The 17,736-nt window shown below is 42.4% G+C and overlaps 1 protein-coding gene across 1 annotated transcript in view; it reads left to right on the top strand.

Annotated features, from left to right (window-relative positions):
* The window catches only part of LOC126267153 (follicle-stimulating hormone receptor-like), a 1,045,286-nt gene that overhangs the window by 872,642 nt on the left and 154,908 nt on the right, over positions 1–17,736 (top strand). Inside the window, exons 6-10 of the mRNA XM_049972091.1 lie at positions 5,542–5,616; positions 7,417–7,482; positions 11,560–11,628; positions 11,709–11,783; positions 16,021–16,138. Of these exons, the coding sequence (XP_049828048.1) occupies positions 5,542–5,616; positions 7,417–7,482; positions 11,560–11,628; positions 11,709–11,783; positions 16,021–16,138 (403 nt within the window). The remainder of the gene's footprint in view (positions 1–5,541; positions 5,617–7,416; positions 7,483–11,559; positions 11,629–11,708; positions 11,784–16,020; positions 16,139–17,736) is intronic.

Genomic DNA, 17,736 nt, shown 5'->3' with positions numbered 1-17,736 from the left:
TGGCTGTCCTTGAGGATTTACTGATCCTAGTTGGAAAGTTTACACTGTGAGTTAGATTGAAAGACAACATTACTAACTGCAGTAAATGTTTACTGGAAGATTGAATTAGAAAGTCTGTATTAAAGTCACCAGCAATCAAAATTTCTTTCTTTCTTACTGTTAAATAACCCAAAAGAGCTTCTGGATGATTTATGAATGGATTATAATTTCCTGCATGTGCTCGGTAAATAGATACTATTATATAGGATCTGTTATGGAACTCTACTTCTGTTGCACATGCTTCTAGATGGTGCTCTAAACAGAATTTATTAATGTCAATGTCCTTAAATTTATGGCAGTTTTTAATAAATGAGGCAACTCCTCCTCCCTCCATATCTACTCTGCAGAAGTAGGAAGCTAGCTTAAAAACACCTCTGGAGCATTTGACGATGCCACTATGGCTCCGGTATATTAAGACATGGTTTTATAAAACAGATCTGACGATGGTCATTATGCACTGCTGGCCATTAAAATCGCTACACCAAGAAGAAATGCAGGTGATAAACGGGTATTCATTCGACAAATATATTATAATATAACTGACATGTGATTAGATTTTTGCGCAGTTTGGGTGCATAGATCCTGAGAAATCAGTACCCAGAACAACCACCTCTGGCCCTAATAACGGCCTTGATACACCTGGGCACTAAGTCGAACAGAGCTTGGATGGCGTGTACAGGTACAGCTGCCCATGCAGCTTCAACACGATACCACAGTTCATCAAGAGTAGTGACTAGTGCATTGTGACGAGTCAGTTGCTCGGCAACCATTGACCAGACGTTTTCAATTGGTGAGAGATCTGGAGAATGTGCTGGCCATATCTGTATCCAGAAAGGCCCGTACGGGACCTGCAACATGCGGTCGTGCATTATTCTGCTGAAATGTAGGATTTCGCAGGGATCGAATGAAGGGTAGAGCCACGGGTCGCAAAACATCTGAAATGTTACGTCCATTGTTCAAAGTGACCGAGACGTGTAACCAATGGCACCCCACACCATCACGCCGGGTGATACGCCAGTGTAGGGATGACGAATACACGCTTCCAATGTGTGTCCACCGCGATGTCGCCAAACACGAATGCGACCATGATGATGCTGTAAACAGAACCTGTATGCATCACAAAAAAAGGACGTTTTGCAATTCGTGCACCCAGGTTCGTCGTTGAGTACACCATCGCAGGCGCTCCTGTCTGTGATGCAGTGTCAGGGGTAACCGTATCCATGGTCTCTGAGCTGAAAGTCGATGCTGCTGCAAACGTCGTCGAACTGTTCGTGCATATGGTTGTTGCCTTGCAAAAATCCCCATCTGTCGACTCGGGGATCAAGACGTGGCTGCACGATCCGTTACAGCCATGCGGATAAGATACCTGTCATCTCGACTGCTAGTGATACGAGGCCGTTGGGATGCAGCAGCGAGTTCCATGTTACCCTCCTGAACCCACCGATTCCATATTCTGTTAGCCGTCATTGGATCTCGACCAACGCGAGCAGCAATGTCGCGATACGATAAACCGCAATCACGATAGGCTACAATCCGACATTTATCAAAGTCGGAAACGTGATGGTACGCATTTCTCATCCTTAGACGAGGCGTCACAACAACGTTTCAGCAGGCAACGCCGGTCACCTGCTGTCTGTGTATGAGAAATCGTTTGGAAACTTTCCTCATGTTAGCACGTATAGGTTGCGCCATCGGCGCCAATCTTGTGTTAATGCTCTGAAAAGCTAATCATTTGTATATCACAGCATCTTCATCCTGTCGGTAAAATTTCATGTCAGTAGCAAGTCATCTTCGTGGTGAAGCAATTTTAATGGCCAGTAGTGTAGATCTAAACCGGTAGTCTGGTGACATAATAATTTGTGATCATAGACGTGAAGTAAATAAAATGTAAGCTTCTGAGCTCTGTGTCTCCCTATTCGTACACTGCTGATTATTAAAATTACAACTCTAAGGACGGTGTACTGAGCAACATTACATGATTATATGCTATTGTGCGTAGCAATTAATACTTACTGTTCCCTGTGGAGCAGGTCAGATGTTGAAGCGTCGCTGAATGAGAAGTCTATACTGCCAGGTATTGTTCACTTCACGGTCCAGGTATAGCCACGCAGGACACATCAGGTCATAAAATTAGTGATGTGTTTGTGGAGAGAAGAAACAATCAACACACTGGTTCAAAATGGTTCAAGTGGGACTGAGCACTATGGGACTTAACTTCTGAGGCCATCAGTTCCCCAGAATTTAGAACTACTTAAACCTAACTAACCTAAGGACATCACACACATCCATGGCCGAGGCAGTATTCGAACCTGCGATCGTAGCGGTCGCGCGCTTCCTGACTGAAGCGCCTAGAACCGCTCGACCACTCCGGCCGGGAACACATTGGTGTGCATACATATACTTGTCACATTCTGTATATAATTATATAGTAGGAAAAACACATGACTGAAGTTGTAGATAGTTTTCTGATACACACGGTATGAAATTTAGTAACAGAACTGCGCGCTCTCGCAGAAACATAGGCTCTAGGTCGCTGACTACTATGGGTACTTCCGTCATTCCATGATGCTTCTACTGCATAACATTACATTATCCGTAGTATCTGGTAAGTGGTGGCATACCAGTCTCTCGGCAACCCATTATCAGAGTCTTTTCGGTGTGTAAAAGATTTGGAATCTAGGTAGGTTAGAATGAACAGGTAACCAACAGTCTCACGTTATCTTATGAAAGATAAACGTTAAAGAGACCTCGACGATAGGCCACAGCCAATGATGGGAAATGTAAGAGACGCGAAGAAGAGATGATCATGTTGTGTCACTCAAAGGCACCTCAAAACCGGCCCTCCATAGGCTGGAACCAATTCAGAATTACGAATGCATCCTCCTGAGGCCAAACTGCCTTGCCGCACTGGTAACACTGGTTCCCGCCAGATCAGTGAAGTTAAGCGTGTCGGACTTGGATACCACTTGGATTGGTCGCCGTCTGGGTTTGCCGAGAGCTGTTGGCAAGCAGGGTGCACTCAGCCCTTGTGAGGCCAATTGAGTAGGTACTTGATTGAGCAACAGCGCTGTCAGTCATGAAGACTGACAAGGGCCGGGCGAGCAGTATGCTGACCACATGCCCGTCCGTATCCACATCCGGTGTCTAAGGGCTGAGACTGACACGACGGCCGTTCGGTACCGTTGGGCCTTCAAGGCTGTTTGTTTGTTTGAGTGCCTCCTCCTCATGGCCTCCATATCTGTATACGTGCGTCGTGATGTTGTATGCAAAGTTGGAAATCGCCTAAAAAAATTACTTCGTGTCATTTCAGTGTCTATTGTTTCGGTGCCCCATTGGCAATCCCCGCTATCTGTTGCCGTATCAATGGAAACTGCAACGATTGCCCTATAATTAACACATCGCAATGCTCTAGATGTTACCACACTGTCCGGTGTGCAGAATCCACTTGATATACACGGTGAAAAGTATTTTAACCGACAAACTCTAGGAGGTTTCCCTAATGTCATTTTTCCCTATGAGGAGTATTCAAACCGGTTGCCGAAGATTTCGCTGGCGGCAAATTAATTAAACCAACAAACACTTTTCCATTTTTAAGACCAAGAGACAACACATTAATACAACCCAATTTCAATTACAGTAGATTTTCAAAAACACCTCCATTCACACGTAAACAAAGGTTACACCGTCGGATCATGTTCTGTCTGACATGGGCAAAAACCCCGGGAGTGTCCTGAATTGTTCCTGCTGCTGCTACTATCCGGGCAACAAGATTCTCTTCTGATGCAAAAGGGGTTGTCTAAACAAGGTTGCTCATCTCTCACCACACAAAAAAGTCCAGAGGGGACATATCTGACGATCGACCAGAACATGGTACAGGATCAACTCTGCCAATACACGTTTCTGGGAACCGTTGGTCCAGGAATCGACGCACAAGACGACTAAGATGTGCCGGCGCCCCGTCATGTTGGAACCACATGCGTTTTCTTGTAGGGAGCGGGACGTTTTCCAGCAATTCTGTCAACGCTCTGGCGAGAAAAGTATAATAGTGCCTGCCATTTAATGGCCTAGGTAGCAGATACTGCCCAATGAGTCATCGACAACACCGACCCAAACATTACCGAAGAACCACACTTGATGAGCATTAGTAACTGTGGCATGTGGGTTATCCTCACTCCAAACATGCGAATTGTGCGTGTTGAAGACTCCATCACGCCCGAACGTTGCTTCATCGGTAAACAACACAGAAGATGGAAATGCAGGATGCATTTCACACTGTTCCAGGTACCACTGCGAAAACTGTGCTGTGGGTGGATAATCAACTGGTTCCAGGTTGTGGACACGCTGTAAGTGAAATGGACGTAACAATTGCTCTCGAAGGACTGTTCCTACATTCGTCTGATTCGTCCCCATGTAGCGTGCAATTGCACGAGTGCTGATTGAAGGATCCATCTTCACATGCTGCAAGACAGCTTCCTCAAATTGCAGCGTTCTTACCGTGCGACGGCGTTTCTGTCCAGGTACTCTGCTAAATGACCCGGTCTCACGCAGACGTTGGTACACAGCAGCAAAGGTCGTATGATGCGGGATACGGTGATTCGGATATTGTTGTTGATAAACCCGCTGTGCAGCTCGTCCGTTGTGGTGCGCTACGTAGTACGCACCAACCATATCAGTGAACTCACTCCATTAGTAAACAGAGACAATGAACTACTACACTGGTGGACAGCAATTGCCTTCAACTGAAGATCGTAATACGGCCTCTAACAAATTATGAGCTCAATACAGCCTCAATCGGTTTAAATAATCCTTATAGGAAAAAACGACATTAGGGAAAAATATTTGTTTTACTGTCCCCTACCACCTCCCAGAGTTTGTCGGTTTAAAGACTTTTCACCCTGTATATAAGCCTATTTCCTAAACTTATGGTACTTCATCTAACTGTACTATCCTGCACCTCCTTGTGAACAATACAACTCTCGGACGTTAGCCGCATGGGACCGCTGGCAGCCTGCATGGCCATTAGTATGACCCTCCTCAACCTACCGATGTCATACTCAGAAGACATCCGTGGGATTACGACAGACAGGAACAGAAATATCTCAGAACGATCAACCACACAGGCAACGATCCTTTCGCTGCAGAATTTCGACACTTGCTCCTAGACGTTTCTCCTCCTTACACGAGATCTACGACAGTCTTCTCACAAACGAACGACATTGAAATGCGAATTATGAATAACATAACTGGTGTGTAAGATTTCCTTACACACAGAATGTAAAAGGGCATTACATGTTACATAATTTTTCCCGTTACACTTGAATCTGTTGACTGCCACATTCACAGTGTTGCAGTTTTAATGGACAGGTGATTTTTCTTTCATTCTGTGCTAAAATTTGTTTGTAGGTTTCTTGCGTCCACAAAAGGATGTTTATAATGGAGCGACCAGAATTTGGCTTCGGTCTAACAGCAGTGGCCAACATGTATCATGTGTTTTATGTGCAGGCGGATCGTCCACACCGGGCTGCAAGCTGCTCCTCTGCTGGACGATCTCCAGACGTCCGACATCATGCACATGGTGTGAGTACACGGCTGCGACACGCTTATGTCGCCAATGCAGAGTTAAGCCTACGCAGTTATAACTGCGGTAATAATGTTTTGCACTTACATCCAACCTTGTCCATACTCCTATCACAAAGACTCTAACCTAACGAGAAGTTTAAAAATAGAGAATTTTATACGTTTACACAAAGCAGAAAAGGAGCAACGATACGATTATGCCCTTAGTTTTAGTGAAGTGATCAGAGAGTTTCGTATACAGCTAAATGAGGCCTTAGAAATCTCATCACCATCCTTATAACCGGTTACACTTACAGCAACAGCTTCGTAAACTAGTTAAATAGTTAATGAGATGCCAAAATCATACGTATATTATCAGGGATTCTATATGAGAGCAAAAATACTGGTAAGTGCGTCTAATTCAATGCACGAAATTCATCATCAAAAATAAAATATATAATTTAATTTGTTTTGAGTGATAGGTTTTCTGAAGGGAATTAAGTGGCCAGCTAATATTTCCTGTCCCGTAACAAATTCTTCAGCTCCTCATTTTATATCAGTACACATAATGTTCCAATAATATTCTCTTCGTCTATAGTTTCCCCACAAGCTACGGTTAATTTTCATACAATGCGCTGCTCCAGGTGTAGGTTATCAGTACTCTTCATTCCCTTCTACATGTTTGTCACATTAACAGAGGATAGCAATATCATCAGCGTATCTTTCGGTCTCTACAGGCTGAATGTTAATCCCAATTCCTAACCGTTTTTTATTTTCTTCATTAATTCTCACATATATACAGTGAACAGCATTGATAACTACTGCATCCCTAATCCATGCCTTACGTCTTTTCTGATGAGGACTTCTCTATTTGGCATTTATATTTACTGTTCTTCATCGTACAGTAGATCACACGCCTCTTTCTACAGCAGAGAGAGATTGTTTACAGGATTTCAAACATTTTACTCAACATCACTTATAGTACTGACATATTTTTTTCACGTGGCAAATCCTCTAAAGATGTTTTGATTTTTCTCAAATCTTGCTTGTATCATCTTCCTCCACTTTCGTTGCCACTTTCTATCCTGTAACTTTTCCTTGTGCTCAGTGCCCCAGTATCAAGCGTGGAGGTGCAAAGATTAAGACACTTCATACACTATACAAGGGCGGTGACCTAAGCCCCCATCTGACCATCGAGATTTTAATTTCAGTGGTTACATTGAGTTTATGGATATGAAAACCAAGATGGCTCCCTTTAATAGATGTTTCCTTTCCCGTTAGTACCGAGTCCCATTCTGTGCTCTATAACTAATTGCGTTGTCATAGTTGGGATGTGAGACTCTAATGTTTGCTCATTTCCCTACCATAGGATTCCATCATGATTACTACAAGTTCTTCTCCCGTTTAGTACTAAATTAAGTGTCCTATCCTCTCGCTTACTTTTACAATATCGTCATTTTTCTGTTTGTCTGGTCGGAATGTGTACCTGAGTTGTAGTTGTTGGTCTTTGGTTGGTTTACGTTCTTATTAGAATATTCGTATCGCTGAACTGTTCACTGTAAGTCATTTATCTTACCATACTACTCATTAAGAATCTCCCGTTATACCATTTTGTGAGGCTGTCAGTATTACCATATTTTATCCTGTTGAAATCACGCTATATTCGTCTTTATATTCTTCAATTTGATTTACGAGTATTGAATCCAATTTCAGCCCTTCTCTAACGCTTACCTTTAACCAATGAAAAGATCATCGAGACACATTTTTTATTGGTGGGCCATTGCTCATATTTTAGTACGGTTTTTCTGTTTTCTGTTTCAGGGATTTGGACAACAACAAAATTAAAAGGATTGGCAGACGGTGGATCAAGCTGAAAGCCGAACAAATGTAAGTGAAGGCACGCTACGTGTGTGGAGCCACAAGCCAAAATAGTTGTATTCCAGAAGGAAAGTAATGAATGTAATTTAAACCGTGTATTGCGTGCATGTTACAAATTTAGGCTCTCCAGAACAAGACTGAATCATCAAATTTTTGGCATGCGTTCGTAGATTGCATGAGTTCGTAGATTACCCGAGCTTCCATTGTATACCCTTGTTCTTGTTCTAGAGTTACCATTACCCTTTTTTTCATAAATGTTTAAAGGCGAAAACGTGGGAGAATAAATAATCATGATATCTCGTTATATTGATCTTGTTTGCTGTACTTCTTTTTCTATTCCCCTTTTCAACGGAATTTTCTTATCCGCAAGACCAAATGACAGTACAAAAAAGTACCATGAATATTAATTATTTTCACATTGTTGTCACTTTCACACATGATAATTTGTTGTTCTAAAATATCGTAAGTACATCTTTCAATCATTATGAGTTAGATTAATTTTTATACGTCTAGTTCTACTTTATATTTATAACTATACTGTTAAGTGTTAACAATCAGTTGGTTTCTCCATAGTAATGAGTCAGGTAAAGACGGACACATATACATAAAATGCCAAACATGCGCAAATTTCAGACATATTATTCTTACCTGTTTAGATATAGAAGTAAGGTAAACCACTGAAGGCTTCCCTCTATGTCCGAAATCGGAAAGAAATGTAACGACTGTGTTAATATGGAAGCGTATAACTAGGTCCCTGTGTGGACTTTATATTATAACAGTTTAATTTAATTTCTAAGTATTGACTCCTGTTTTACCGTAGCTCAGTTGGGACCGAGACTAACCATGCTGAAAATTATTCTTAATCTGACTTTCGAACCATGTTCATGGGTGAGTGATACCACATGAAAAAGAGGAAACAAGGGTGTGAAAGTCGTATTAAAGAAACCGTAATGATTCAGAAAAACGTCAAAGTACATAGATAATAATGGTCCGACACGGGAACTGACGTATCGTAATTCAGTAAATGACAAAGAGCCTAAAGAGTAGACAAGAGATCCATCAATTGGCACATACGAGCTACAATATGTGCGCTATGACTTGCATGTAGCTGTGATGTAAACTGTTTTCAATATATGTACTAGGAATCGTGTGTGGCTTGTTGGCAACGATCGGCGTGGAAGGGGAAGTGGGAAGGTCGGAGAGATGATTCCCCACAAGCACCAAAGAGACCGCTTACATTTCCGTCTGAGTGAAGTGACTAACAGCGAAATTTAGGCAATAGTACGACGATGTGAGCAATGGCTAGAAATAAGTCTTGTGATTATGTTGGTCAGTTTTTATTTCTCAGTTTCCAGGTCATGTTTCGAAAAAGGTAATCGTCGCGCTGTCTACTGTCCGCACCATGTCTATATAATGATTAAAATTTCTGTAAATATAGAACTTCAGTGTTGCTTTTCTTGAAATGTAGCCGTGTTTGAGGTTGTTCGGAGTTTCTTGAAAACACTTGAGTCCTAAGTCTTGGAGCCAGGTAGAGCTTACACTTCTAGTGCTCATTTGTACACTGCTGGTCACTCAAATCGTAACGCTATTGAGGAGTATGCAAAGCCTTAGAACGGTACTGAAATGTACTACTGGCTTTGATGTACAAATGATAAGTATTTCAGCGCAACTGCAGGGAGACGGTAGGATTAAAGATGTCTACTGCAAATTATCGTTCCGCAATACTGGGTCTCGTGCTGACTGCGGTTCCACGAGTACCCTGCCAATATGGAGCTGATGATTTCTGGAGAGCCATGATGCAGAAGATCTCAACGGCGCCACGCGAGTAGCGACAGAGGGAGCAGACATTATGCGTAATCGTTCAGTCACATCACGTGCCATGCTAGCAGTAAATGGTCTTGTTCGTAGCAAGACAAGTATCTACACATACAGTGCATTGGTATCTGGACTGCGAGCACGACGAACATTCCTGCGGCTTCCCTATTTGCGATGCCAGAGAGAGGCACACCAGAGGCGATGCGCCTAGAGGTAACACTAGCTTTGCACCACGTGATCTTTGCAGAAGAGTCTCTGTTTTATTTACAGCATCACGACGGATTTATCCGTTTGTGGAGGCTCTGAGTAGCACGAACGTAAGCAATGCATTTTTCTTCTTTACAGAGGGCCAGCACGTGGGGTGATGGAATGACATGCCTATTTTGACAGCAGGCACTACTTTTCTAACGAGTAGACGCCTATGGCTTTGTCCTTTTTTGGGTTCTCCGTGTTATCTTTTAACAGGATAACGCAAGACCACATATTGCACGTGCTGTGCCCGCATCTCGTGGTCGTGCGGTAGCGTTCTCGCTTCCCACGCCCAGATTCCCGGGTTCAATTCCCGGCGGGGACAGGGATTTTCTCTGCCTCGTGACGGCTTGGTGTTGTGTGATGTCCTAAGTTTAGTTAGGTTTAAGCAGTTCTAAGTTCTAGGGGACTGATGACCATAGATGTTAAGTCCCATAGTGCTCAGAGCCATTTGAACCATTATTTTGCTACTTCGTGAATCAGAATTAGATTTCACTGTAATAGTTGAAGGAGTAGCCTATGTTACTTACCAGCAAAATTTACGTACTATGTCATATATCAAATATTTTACGTTGTGATGTAAATGAAAATTTTGTTGATAAGTTGTACGCGTTGCTATTGCAGCTCATACCATTACACAACGCAAACAGGTAATTAAAAAAAAACATTCCAGATAGACAAAAAAACTTTCTCGTATGACGTTGAAGCCCAATGGAATGATATATCCTTATCTGTCATCCAAGCTCTTGTCCATGCCATGTCTAGCCAGGTTAAGGGCGTTGTTACTGTCAAAGGTTTACTAAAATTTGTCCCCAACTGACATACAAATTTAACCACGTATTTTCTGTAGTGTAAAGTGCGCGCACAGAAAGCAAAATGTTGGTGTTGCAAATTTAGTATACATCGATGTAATTCTGAGAGTGGTTTCGGGGCCTTTCATTTCACCTTAAGTACTCTGTGAATGATGCTTTATTGTATGGGCTGTGATCATTAAGAAGCTTTCTTGTGCAGTAACAATGCTGTTTCAAAATAATAACCAAAGTCTACTAACACCGTTGCTTTATTCCTTTACCCATGTTGGATCATTAGTACCTTGTAGCTGATTTATGGTAATAATACTAGTTTACCAAAAACATAGTTGACGGTTGCCTAAAAGTAGTCCCAGTAATACGACAGAAATTTAGTCGAAAAACGTACACGTTTGTTAAATCCCCCTCGTGTTGAACTTTTTTCTTGTATCTGGAAATACGTTTGTATACCAAACGTTTGTTACAAACCTCACTTGCTTAGCTTTTTTTCTTGTTTTTGCAAGTACGTTATTTGAACAACTCAGACTTATGCTGCTGCAGTATATGGTATCGTTTTCCTTAATCTGCAATCATTTCGACACAAGATATTGATGTGTTTACGTAGCTTTCTTAGGGGTGAGGTAACTTTACTATTGTGACTGAACTGCTGACTGTAGTATTGGGAATCACTCAGGCGACTGTGCAATTAATGTAAAATCAAAAAGTTTGGAAAACGCAAATTTTGCTATCTCCCCCATTTGGATCTTAAGCTCATTGCTTGGATTTTCATAGACTCGTTGAATTGAGGTAAAACAGCGATTCACATTTCCACATTTAAAAATGTGTCGTACGAGGATTTAATAGAAATTTATGGAATGCAGTGAGCCGTATTTTGAAACGTTACGTGTGTTCACCATTGCTGAATGGTACGAAGATTCCTAAATCGACTTCCTACACAAATAATACTTTTTTTTAACGTCATCCAGTGTTTTACAATAATATCCATCCTCGTCATCAGTTCTTATAACCTGATAACGGAAAAAGACTTGGAAAAATTGATGAATTTAATTTTATTTCATTCATGAACACATTTGAAAAGCCTTCCATGCTACAACTTATCTAATTGTCTTGTCTTAGTGAAACCCAGTTCTCAGGTGAGGACTAATGAATATGAGAAAGTACTGTAACACAAGGCGATGGATGACTGATATGTTATTGGTTTTACTGTTCTCAGGTTGCTCAATTACAACGCCCTGGAGGCGGTGGAAGCTGAGGCTTTCTGGGGATCGCACATTGCCACTCTGTGAGTAAGCTTACTTCATCCTGAGTTCTTGAAACAATGCTATACTCTTAGTCTAACGCTGCTATGTCTTACAATTACAGGAGTCTCAAAGGTAACAGGGCCCTTTCTCATCTCGACATGGATGCTTTCGTCGGTCTCAATCACCTACGTCGCATGTGAGTTCTGATATGGTCCAGATCCTCTAAGTATGTGTGTGTGTGTGTGTGTATGTGTGTGTGTGTGTGTGTGTGTGTGAGCGCGCGCGCAACAGGGGGGGGGGGGGGGGGGGGGGGGGAGGGGGGGGACAGCAGAAAATTCACGCTTCACTTGTGTCATCTGTAGTAAACCAATGACTTGGGCAGCCAGTAACATACCTGGCCTTTTGACATTTACCATTGACGTAACAGCAACAGTGCACCCATTACGGTTACCACACAGAAAAAAATATTCTATTACTGAAAAGTACTGACATGTTCAACAAAGAGGAGAAGCAGATTGTAGTCGATTATGTAGTTTTTCTCCAGAGTATGTGTAGGCAACTAACATGCTTTTGTTGGCTGTATCATCTAACGATAGTTGCAGTCTTACATTTACTCTTAATAAATTAATTTTGAAGCTTCGTGTAAGAAAATTAAAATCACCTAGGGGACATTTAAAACTTCGGCACAGAACAACTGGAGAGAATTCACGCACTGTGGGAAATACATTTTTGTTCCTTTCCACCCATATGTGTTTTAGATATAAAACGACATTACGTTACCATGCAGAAGGAGTTTAAAGATTTTGTTGTCAATGAACGAGCAAAAAACAACGATCGACAGAAGGGATTCAGTGTTCTGTTCATCAAAAAGTGCTTTGTACTAAATTTGCAGGAGTGGAGCACGTGAAGAAATTGATGGCATGAATAGTCACACACATTATTCCACTGACAGTTGCAGCAATTTTCATTGGAACTGAATGGAATGAGTATGGAGACTTCAAACATTACTGAAAAGTTCATTGGTTAAGTCAATAGGCATGCCAGGAATGATTTTTCGATTTAAAACTCGCTGTTGTTGAATCTATAAAGGAAGAAAGGAGAGCAGGAACGAAAATTATAACATCCGGAATTGAGCCATACCTCGAATTTTAAGTGGACTTCACTGCACACTGCCCACCTTAAGACATTGCAAGGTTGCTTCTTTTTTATTTCATGTGGATGCATTTAACAATAATATAGTGTAGTAGAAGAGACACATTCTCACACAGATAGTTCAGTTCCATAAGCTCACTGGCTTTGATGTAAACGTGAGGTTTAAAGACTTCATTGTGGCCCTGAAACAATTACAATTTTAATTTTATAAAGATTCTGAGGACAATGTCAAACAAACATCTGTTCCTGAGCTGTTTCTGACATTTTTTGCCGTTTTAGTTGAAATAACTCCCTTACATGTGCAAATGTACTGACTGATCTGCAAGGTAAATCGAGATTTAATCACAACTCTTTTTGCGTTATAACTGTCCAGAACATCTAAATTGCATTCCTCATGTAGAGCTTCCGTGTCTTCATAATGAGGCTGCAAAAGTGCTACTATATTTCCATCTGTATGTCAGTGTGAAAGATCATTCGTCGATTGTGAAATTAATTAAATCGCTCTTACGCGACAACTTGAGTGTCAAACTGAGTGAAAATGTCTGTGTCTGTGTGTATGCCGGCAGTTTGTACCAGATTAAGATTATATTATGTCTTCCAAGCTCCAAAAATAATTCAGTAATACGGAAAATGGTTTTATTTTTGACCTGCGTTGTTGAGAAATGTGAAATATAGAACCAAGTAGTATGCAGTGCACCTGCACTATCTCGTAAATGTGGTGCGTTCACAGCTTGCCCCTCTTCCCTCTTTTCCCAGTAAGACAACATGGTGTGAATGTGGGGGAACTGAGGACCAAGGCTGAGCGCTTTGGCACTCGTTCCCTGGTCGTGGAAGGCTAGTTGAAATCTTGGTCTCGTCTACCACAAGCCAAGATCATAAAAAATCATCAGATGGCCATACGTGCATCTCTTCTTGCTCGTCATCGATTAGCTCGTGAACAACACGGACCACTCCAATCCTGTACCGTTATTGATGATGAGAAATGTTGTCTTTACGCGAATGCAAGGAAAAGAAAGGAGTAAGTGAGCCCAAACAATGTAGCATCTCCCCATACTAAGGCCTGTGCGCGTCCACAAAAGATGATGTTATGCATTTGGTGAAACAGCAACATTGTGGCCTAGTACGAACTGCTGCCCTGAGGTGAAACCAACACTGCTGACATTTATTGACAACTGAGTTGTCTGGCAGGCGGAATCCAAGAACTACGACCAGGAAGACTGCATGGAGTGATGCTACTCCACGGCAGCGACCACCTCTTTTCTGCTAGACATATCTTATTCACCTGATCTTGCTCTCTCAGATTTTCACCTTTTCCGTTCCCTATCTTTCTCGATGAAAATTCTCTCCGAACGTGACTCGACGAGTTCTTCACCTCAAAACCATGTGATTCCAAAAGTCGCGAAATCGAAAAGTCCCCCCAGCCTTGGAAAACTGATGTAAATACTGAAGAAGAATACACACTGGCCACTAAAATTGCTCCACCACGAAGATGACGTCCTACAGACGAGAAATTTAACCGACAGGAAGAAGATACTGTGATATGCAAATGATTAGCTTTTCAGAGCATTAACACAATGGTGGCGCCGGTGGCGACACCTACAAAGTGCTGACACGAGGCATCACAACAACATTTCACCAGGCGTTGCCTGGTGAGATGTTGTTGTGATGCCTCGTGTAAGGAAGAGAAATGGGTATCATCACGTTTCCGACTTTGATAAATGTCGTATTGTAGCTTATCTCGGTTTGTCGTATCGCGACATTGCTGTTCGCGTTGGTCGAGATCCAATGACTGTTAACTGAGTATGGAATCGGTGGGTTCAAAAGAGTAATACGGAACGCCGTGCTGGATCCCAAAGGCCTCGTATCACTAGCAGTCTAGATGACAGGCATCTTATCCGCATGGATGTAACGGATCGTGCAGCCATGTCTCGATCCCTGAGTCAACAGATGGGGACGTTTGCAAGGCGACAACCATCTGCACGAACAGTTTGACGACGTCTGCAGCAGCATGGACTATCACCCCGGGACCATTGCTGCGGTTACCCTTGACGCTGCATCACAGACAGGAGCGCCTGCGATGGTCTACTGAAGGACGAACCTGGATGCACGAACGGCTAAACGTCATTTTTTCGGACGAATCCATGTTCTGTTTAAGCATTATGATGGCGGTATCCGTGTTTGGCGACATAGCGGTGAACGCTCATTGGAAGCGTATCAACCGGCGTGATGGTATAGGGTGACATTGGTTACACGTCTCGGTCACCTCTTGTTTGCATTGACGGCACTTTGAACAGTGGACGTTACATTTCTGATGTGTTACGACACCTGGCTCTACCCGTCATTCGATCCCTGCGAAATCCTACATTTCAGCAGGATAATGCACGACCGCATGCTGCTGGTCCTGTACGGGCGTTTGTGGATACAGAAAATGTTCGACTGTTGCCCTGGCCAGCACATTCTCCAGGTCTCTGACCAACTGAAAACGTCTATTTAATGGTGGCCGAGCAACTGACTCATCACAATACGCCAGTCACTACTCTTGATAAACTGTGGTATCGTGTTGAATCTGCATGGACAGCTGTACCTGTACACGCCATCCAAGCTCTGTTTGACTCGATTCTCAGGCCGGCCAGATGTGTTTGTTCAGTGTACTGATTTCTCAGTTTCTCTGCACCCAAATTGCGTGAAAATGTAATCACATGTAATTTCTAGTATAAATTATTTGTCCAATGAATACCGGTTTACCATCTGCATTTCTTCTTGGTGTAGCGATTTTAATGGCCAGTAGTGTACTACTGGTGACTTAAGCTTATTTTATGTGTATCCGTTGCGCTTATTAAACTTACGGAAATACCCCACGAACTTATGCAACAATCCAATATTAGTCTGTTTCAGGCTTTGTTTTGGTTCCTGAGGAAGTGTGCTTTCCATGGCAAATTTCTGTCAGGAGTTGGGCTTAAAGATGTTACTGTGTCAGAGAGAGGGTGAGATTTGTTCTAGATGGATACGTCGGTTAATCAGTCAACTATTTCTTAGGAAAATGCCAAATAAACGGAACAAAGAAGACGTGCTGCTTTGCTCGCAGGGCGTTATGTACACAGTTAACGCTTTTAATGTCTCTAAATGAAACAAACAAAGAACTACTTTTTGCCTTGTCAGTAAGGTTTATTGATCAATTACATGATTTCATCCCATGGAAACTTCTGCCAGAGAGTCTGTGGCTAGCGAGTGAGTACATGTGTGGGGAGAGTTGCAGCAGCGGACGCCCTGTGTGTCGGCAGCGACCTGTCGGAGACGGCGGTGACGCAGCTGCCGACACGCGGGCTCGAGGGCATCGACGAGCTGCGCCTGCAGGACACCAGCAGCCTCAAGGTGTTCCCCTCCGTCTACAACTTCGAGGTGAGCGCAGCGGACTAGCGAGCCAAAACCTCTCGCAGCTCAAATGACATTCAAATTAAATGGACAGCTGTAAAGAACTGAAGTAGTAAATGAGTAAATGATTTATATTATTACATGCGTGGCGCCTGTTCTTTTCGAAATGTCCAAAAGGCATATATATATATATATTCTTTGAGGATTGATAGTATTAGTGATACTGAATAAAAAGCTTCATATTGACTTTATATCCTGCTCCGAATGGCTTCTGAGATAGAACACATTTAATATTAATTGTTATTTATTTTCTGTACTATCAATGTAACACAGTAGTATAGAGCAAGTTGAGACGAATAGTTTGATACACGACACTTGTGGCCTTTCAAGTCGGGAAACTACCTCAAATTGGCCTATATAACTATGTGTTACAGCGCATGCGCTACGAATGAATTTTTCAACGTCCTCGCGCACTCATCACACAAACCATTATCTCTAGAGAAACAAACGATTAGGACCTACTCTGTAGGAATTTTAATATAGTTTAATTTGGTACCGCGACGCGTTTTCGCTGGAGTGTGCGGCTTTCGAGTTATTCAAGAAAAACGTACAAAAGTGATATTAAGTCTGTTCTATCTCGGAAACCATTCGGAAAAGGGCATGCGTCCACATGATATTTTTCGTTTACATATGCCCTCAAAGCATGTACCTTTCCTCTTGACTCACCCTGTATACAGGTTGGACCATTGATAGTGAATGGGCCAAATATCACACAAAATAAGAATCAAATGAAAGAACTACAAAGAACGAAACTCGCGTAGCTTGAATGGGGAAACCAGATGGCACTATGATTGGCACACTAGATGGCGTTGCCTTTGGTCAAACGGATATCAACTGCGTTTTTTTTAAAAATAGGAACCCCCTTTTTTATTGCGTATTCGTGTAGTGCGTAAAGAAATATGAATGTTTTAGTTTGACCACTTTTTCGCTTTGTGATAGATGGTGCTGTAGTAGTCACAAACGTACAAGTACCTAGTATCACGTAACATTACGAAAGGTGCGGACGGTATTTGCTTCGTGATACATTACCCGTGTTGAAATCGACCGATTACCAATTGCGGAAAAGGTCGATATCGTGTTGATGTATGGCTATTGTGATCAAAATGCCTAACGGACGTGTGATATGTATACTGCTCGGTAACCTGGACGACATCATCCAAGTGTCCGGACCGTTCGCCGCATAGTTACGTTATTTAAGGAAACAGGAAGTGTTCGGCCACATGTCAAACGTCAAGAACGACCTGCAACAAATGATGATGCCCAAGTAGGTGTTTTATCTGCTGTCGCGGCTAATCCGCACATAAGTAGCAGACAAATTACGCGAGAATCGGGAATCTCAAAAACGTCGGTGTTGATAATGCTACATCGACATCGAATGCACCCGTACCATATTTGTATGGGCCAGGAATTGCATGGCGACGAACGTGAACGTCGTGTACAGTTCTGCCACTGGGCACAAGAGAAATTACGGGACAATTACAGATGTTTTGCACACTTTCTATTTAGCGACGAAAAGTCATTCACCAACAGCGGTAACGTAAACCGGCATAATATGCACTATTGGG

This window comes from Schistocerca gregaria, chromosome 4, assembly GCF_023897955.1.
Source record: "Schistocerca gregaria isolate iqSchGreg1 chromosome 4, iqSchGreg1.2, whole genome shotgun sequence".
NCBI lineage: Eukaryota > Metazoa > Arthropoda > Insecta > Orthoptera > Acrididae > Schistocerca > Schistocerca gregaria.
The sequence above is the reverse complement of the archived record's forward strand: the minus strand, read 5'-3'. Positions and strand labels throughout refer to the sequence as shown.